At 32.6% G+C, this 6301-nt stretch overlaps 1 protein-coding gene across 1 annotated transcript; it reads right to left on the bottom strand.

Moving 5' to 3' along the window:
* Positions 1–257: 257 nt before the first annotated feature.
* LOC140446580 (zinc finger BED domain-containing protein 5-like) lies at positions 258–5350 on the bottom strand. Its single transcript, XM_072539146.1, has 2 exons — positions 4991–5350; positions 258–317 (listed from the first exon to the last, which is right to left on the bottom strand). The coding sequence occupies exons 1-2, from the start codon at positions 5348–5350 to the stop codon at positions 258–260; spliced, it is 420 nt and encodes a 139-aa protein (XP_072395247.1).
* Positions 5351–6301: the final 951 nt, after the last annotated feature.

Here is a 6301-nt window from a genome sequence, read left to right as displayed (position 1 = left end):
AAAGACTTGTACATTCCTGCTAAAGTGAGCCAGAGAGCCGTCATATAGAAACCATAAGTTTTGCCAAATATTTAAAGGCACATCATCTACCGAATCGGGTAAAATTCATGCTTAAATTCTTGAACAACGTGGGGATTGCTAACAACGTACGAATACTATTGTGCACTATACACATTAAAAATTCCATTTTTTGTGAATGTAGCTTTGTCCCAAAACAAAATATATGTGACAAAATCTTCATTTTGATTTTTCTGATTTTATAACCATTTAGCGAATTCTTCACTAGCAGGAAAATCTCCTTGAAGCAGTGCTTGTACCTTTGTAAAATGAAAAGGATATAAATTTTCGTTGTGTAAACGATACATTTTTAAATCGATTTAACTAGAAAACGGTGTATCGACTTGTTGTAAGAGTACCTTTTAGTGTTAGAATACCTGAAAATTTAATATTCTAGAATCAAGAATATTTAAAAGGTAAAAGCAAAAAAGTTATACGTTAAAATAACCATTAACCTACCCAAAACGGACGCCTATGATCGGTACTAGAAATTCGCAATTGATGAAATCGCTTGAACTTTGGAGGATAAAAATAATCACACCAGTTTTCGTTTTTCTAAATATAGGCGCATTCTGGAGGTATTAAAAAAAAACCAATTACAAGGCACCATCTTCAAAGAGCTCTAGCTCCATTAGAAAGCATTTTCTGTCCGGGTGAATTGGTTTAAATTTTCTTAAAATTATCTAAGGAATTTCCGGTCTTCGTTTGTCAGGAAAGTTTCTGAACACCCTGTAATTGTACATATTTCTACGATATGACACATTGATTTTGACTTTGAAGTATGTCAATAAATCGACCCACTACTTTTGCTAGTCAGTAATTTTCTAGCTTAATTTATAAAATCAACTACAACTACATACACAACACACTTTATCCATCCGATGTCGTACTGATTAATTATTTAAGCGGTTGTCACCAGTTTTTGTTCTTTTATTCCATCCTTACCTTCCGTGTTCTTAATGTCTTCATTCTAATCTTGTCCTCTTTTTAATCCAAATTTAATAATTTCTTTTGCCTTGCATGTGCATCTTATGCTTCAGCTTGTTTCTCTACCTTGGAATCGGTTTTCAACTATTCTACGAATATGCAGTAGTCTTTTGATTATTGATGATTTTGGTAAATTTTCCACGTTATATGTCATTGTAGATCCTACAGCTATATTGTAAATTAATAATTTAACTTCGGTACTGTCAACTCCGCCTGAAGTGCTGTTGGATGAATCCAGCAGGTCAACAGCGCCTGGGCAAAGAAGGAGCCAAGTTAGCACCCTAGTGATAGACTTTACAACAAACACAGCCCACAGAAGTAATGACGATCAACACACACGCGATGAAAAAGTGCAACGCATTTATAGAAACATAATCCTAATCGGTACTTGGAAGGGGTAATCCTAATCTACAGCGGTGCTTAAAAACTTGACCAATTTTTATCGTATATTAATTCACTCCATAGGTATATAAAATTTACAATAGAAACAGAACAGAATCAATCCATAAATTTTCTAGATTTAAAAATTATCAGACTTAAAAAGAAACATGAGTTCTCCGTCTTTTATAAACCTACCCATACCGACACGACTGTATACAACTCATCATTCCATCCTACACATAAATTGGCAGCCTACCATATCATGTTACATAGATTAATAGAAATTCTGATGTCAAAATTTGACATAGAATTAAATATCTTTAAGCAAATAGCATTAAACAAGGGGTACAACGAACAAACAATTAATAAAATTAAAAATTAATTTAATCAAAAACTGCATAAGAAAGCCCTGAAATTAGTATTTCCACCACCAGAGAAAAGATCAGTACCTTCTGCTCGATAACACATACAGACAAGATATCAACAAAAATTATTGCCAAACACATCAAAAAGAAAAGGATAACGCCAGCTTTTAGAATAAACGACTTAAGCAAATATATTAAAATCAACAAGAGCAAAAATAAAAAGTACTTACACAGTGGTGTATACAAACTTAAATGTGGCGACTGCCCAAAAACTTACATTGGTCAAACTGGTGACACCTTTAACAAATGTATAGCAGAACATAAAAGGGCTTTCAATAATAGAAAAACAGATTCTACATACGCAATTCACCTTCCAGATCAGAATCATTCTTTTAATGACGAATTTCAAATTCTTCACATCCAAAGTAAAGGCCTTAAGCTATATTTATTAGAATCTATGGAAATTAATAAACTAAATAAATAGAAATATTTCTGAATTAATAACTTGAGACAAACAGTTCTCCCCTCCTCAACCTATTCAGTTAAAGACTATAAAGTGTAAACACATACCAAAAGTAGATCACTTGAGAAAGGCACTCTGCCGCAACAGTTGTAATAAAAGGATATTATAATAAACTGTTTCTACTCTCTTACTAGTAAGTTGTATATTACCTACTATTTGGATGCAAAGTAAATACATCAAAACAGATACTAACACGTAATGACTAGCACGTAATAAAAAAAAATACGCTTCAGTTCTATAAAAATATGTAATATCACATAAGCCGTGTAAGTTAGTTGGTCGAGTTACCATGGAAACGAATTAACAGACGTTATTTTAACAGATTAAAAATTATTAATCTGGCAGTGTAAATATAGTGGTAATTTAAAAACATAAATAAAATGAGTTCATCGAATAGTGAAGATGAATTTAGTAGCACACCACCCAATATTATGCAGTTAGCTTCGAATACTACAGAGAACCTATTACCAGAAAAATCTAGAGGAAGATATGAAAAGGTATATCAGCAATTTATGGATTGGCGTACAACAAATAATGTAAATTCATTTTCTGAAAACGTACTCTTGGCTTATTTTGGCGAAATCGCTAAGAAATTTAAACCATCCTCATTATGGGTAATATATTCTATGCTAAGAAGTGTTTAACTTCTTTAAGAACTTTAAAAAATAATGTTAATATTGAAAATTACCCGAAACTGAAAGGTTTTAAAAACAAATGATTTTACATCCTGATGAAATAAAACTTTTTTTAAATGGAGCTCCTGATGTACAGTACTTGTTAATAAAGGTATGTTATTTAAAAGTATAATATAAATGTGCCTACTTATAATACTTCTATTTTAAGGTTATTGCAATTATTGGAATATGTGGAGCTTGTAAGAAACAAGAGTTAAAAAATCTTAAAATTAGTGACACTGATGATTTAAGTACCATGTTATTGGTTAAAATTCCTAATACGAAAACCAAAATATGTAGATCTTTCGTTATTTCCGGAAATTTCTATAAAATCTGCAAACAATATATAGAAATTCGACTACAGATTAGCGATCCGAAAATAAATCAATTTTTTCTTAATTATCAAAGAGGTAAATGTACGAAACAGGTGGTAGGATTAAACAAAATAGGCGGTGTTCCTAAACAAATAGCCGAAATATTTAAAGTTACCAGATCTCAAAATGTAGACCGGTCACTGTTTAAGACGAACTTCCGCCACCATTGGTGGTGATTTAATGGCTCTTAAACGACATGGCGGATGGAAATCTTCAACAACGGGCGAAGGATATGTCGACGAGTCAATAAATAATAAAACGTCAACAGCCAATAGAATTATAAATTTAATTGAAAGTAATTTACAGACCTTTACATACACTGAAAATACCAATGTTCAAAAAGAACACACCGTATAGTTTACGTCATCTCACCATTTACCACGTATTATTGGACAACCGCCAAACTCGGATAAGGGTATAGTTATAAATAATTGCCAAAATTTTACACTTAACTATTATAAATAAATGTTTAATTTAAATTGTTCCCAAATTTTGTTAAATAAATAAAAGTTACTTGCTGTACGTTTTATTTTGATAAATAAAAATAATCGTAGAAAAAGTATAGTACACAACTTGAGTTGTAAGCTTATTACATGCTTTTAAAATTACTGCGCTCGCCGCTACGCGTCTCGCGCGCAACTTTTTTACTCGCATGTAATAAGCTTCTTACAACTCTCGTTATGTAATATACTATTGTGGAAGTTTTGAAAACAAAGTTTTCAGTGTTTTATTTTTATTGTTATATTAATAATATTTTTTTCAAACAGTACTTAATCAGGTATAAACAAAATTAAAGTTAAATGTTTATCGGTGACTTACATTTTTTTTTTGGTGTTTCGTATTAAAAATCTTTACAATAATATCTCTGATTATTCACTCGTTGACAAATCTCAAATCAGGTAACCTGGTAAACATTAAAGAAAATAATTAGAATTCATTATCAAAAATTCATGTGAAAAAGTAATATTTTTACAAAAAGAAAAGAAATGATCTTCAACACATTGGCATGTTGATATCAATTTGCAGGTTGATTGAATTATTGTGTTGGGGGTCACTAAGAACATTTAATTTTTTTTGATTTGGTGAAATTTTATGTTTCTTTGTTATTACTGATATTCAACCAATAAATTAGTTAAATCCAAAATTATCTTCAAAGATATTACGTAAATTAAAAAAAAATTAAAAAATAGAGTGTCGTGTAGAGTAGGGGTACTACAATGACCCCCACTATTTCCCAAAGACCTAAACAAACCTTAAGTTAGCTGAAAAGAGCCAAAACATGTGAAAACATAAATTAAACTAATGCTATTTAGGATTTATTTGTGAAAATACAGAGTACCTACATGAGTACATTATTAGTTTTAATTTTCACTCCTCAATTAATGACATCCGCTGGCACTTTTTTACCATAGCACTGATCTTATCTTCAACTTTGAACATGTCTACATTTTTCTCTTGCAAACTTAAGTTTAATACATACAAGTGTTCAAACACGTCAGCTAAGTAGGCAGTTGAGCAAAGTCAAAAGAAGTCAGTAAGAACATACTTGGTATCAAGAAGAAAAACACGAACTTCATCTCTAAGTTCAAAAAATCTTGTCAATATCCTCCCTCGAGAGAGCCACCTTACTTTCGTATGAATAAGAAAGTGTTCATGCTCACTGCCAATCTCTTTGCACAACAAAGAAAATAATTTGGATTGCAGAGGTCGAGTTTTAATGTAGTTAACGATTTGAACTACTTCGTTAAGTATCTTCTGCAAAGGTTCGGGCAATGTTTTGGCTACCAAGGCTTCACGATGAATACAACAGTGTGTCCATTTCACCTCAGGAGCTACTGCTTTGACACGAGCTTGAAGTCCTGCTTTGTGGCCAGCCATTGATTTTGCTCCATCCGTAGACAAGCCCACACATTTTGTCCATGTGATGTCCAAGTGCCACAGCTGGCACATTTTTACCATAGCACTGATCTTATCTTCAACTTTGAACATGTTTACATTTTTCCCTTGCAAACTTAAGTTTAATACATTCAAGTGTTCAAACACGTCAGCTAAGTAGGCAGTTGAGCAAAGCCAAGAAAAGTTAGTGAGAACATTTGCGTACTTGGTGTCAAGAAGAAAAACACGAACTTCATCTCTAAGTTCAAAAAATCTTGTCAATATCCTTCCTCGAGAGATCCACCTTACTTCCGTATGAATAAGAAAGTGTTCATGCTCACTGCCAATCTATTTGCACAACAAAGAAAATAATCTGGATTGCAGAGGTCGAGTTTTAATGTAGTTAACGATTTGAACTACTTCGTTAAGTATCTTCTGCAAAGGTTCAGGCAATGTTTTGGCTACCAAGGCTTCACGATGAATACAACAGTGTGTCCATTTCACCTCAGGAGCTACTGCTTTGACACGAGCTTGACGTCCTGCTTTGTGGCCAGCCATTGATTTTACTCCATCCGTAGACAAGCCCACACGTTTTGTCCATGTGACGTCATGTTTATTGAAAAAATCATTTAATGCCGTAAAAATATCTGCTGCTGTTGTGTGAAGTAGTTCGCATAAAAAGGGAAAATCTTTCAATATCTGGTCCTCCCACAAAAATCAAACAAAACACAACATTATTGCTTTTTTTTATATGTCGGTGCTTTCGACCAATTGAAGAGAAAACATGTAGCTCATGCTAAGTTTGATCATCAATGTATCTTCAATGTTATTGGCCATATCTGAAATTCGTCTTTGGACAGTGTTGTTAGAGAGCGGAACAGTACTTATTATCTTAACAGCCGCATCACCCAACATTCTCTTGGATAGAATTATTGCTAATGAGTATAAGTTCTTCAGCAATTGTATGTTTTTTTTCACATTTAGCGACAAGCTGGGATACCTCATAAGATGCAAGGGTTGCATTTTTATTTACATCTGCACCATAGTGCTTAGTAATGTTTTTAC

This window comes from Diabrotica undecimpunctata, chromosome 7 (assembly GCF_040954645.1).
Source record: "Diabrotica undecimpunctata isolate CICGRU chromosome 7, icDiaUnde3, whole genome shotgun sequence".
NCBI classification, from domain to species: Eukaryota; Metazoa; Arthropoda; class Insecta; order Coleoptera; family Chrysomelidae; genus Diabrotica; species Diabrotica undecimpunctata.
The sequence above is the reverse complement of the archived record's forward strand: the minus strand, read 5'-3'. Positions and strand labels throughout refer to the sequence as shown.

What these genes read in the sequence shown, in the direction of transcription:
- LOC140446580 (XM_072539146.1), bottom strand. Translation starts at nt 5,350, where the DNA reads ATGTTCAAAGTTGAAGATAAGATCAGTGCTATGGTAAAAATGTGCCAG. An exon ending in ACTTTCTTATTCATACGAAA is followed by an intron (nt 318 to 4,990) that starts GTAAGGTGGCTC and finishes CATTTTACAAAG; the next exon opens with GTACAAGCACTGCTTCAAGG.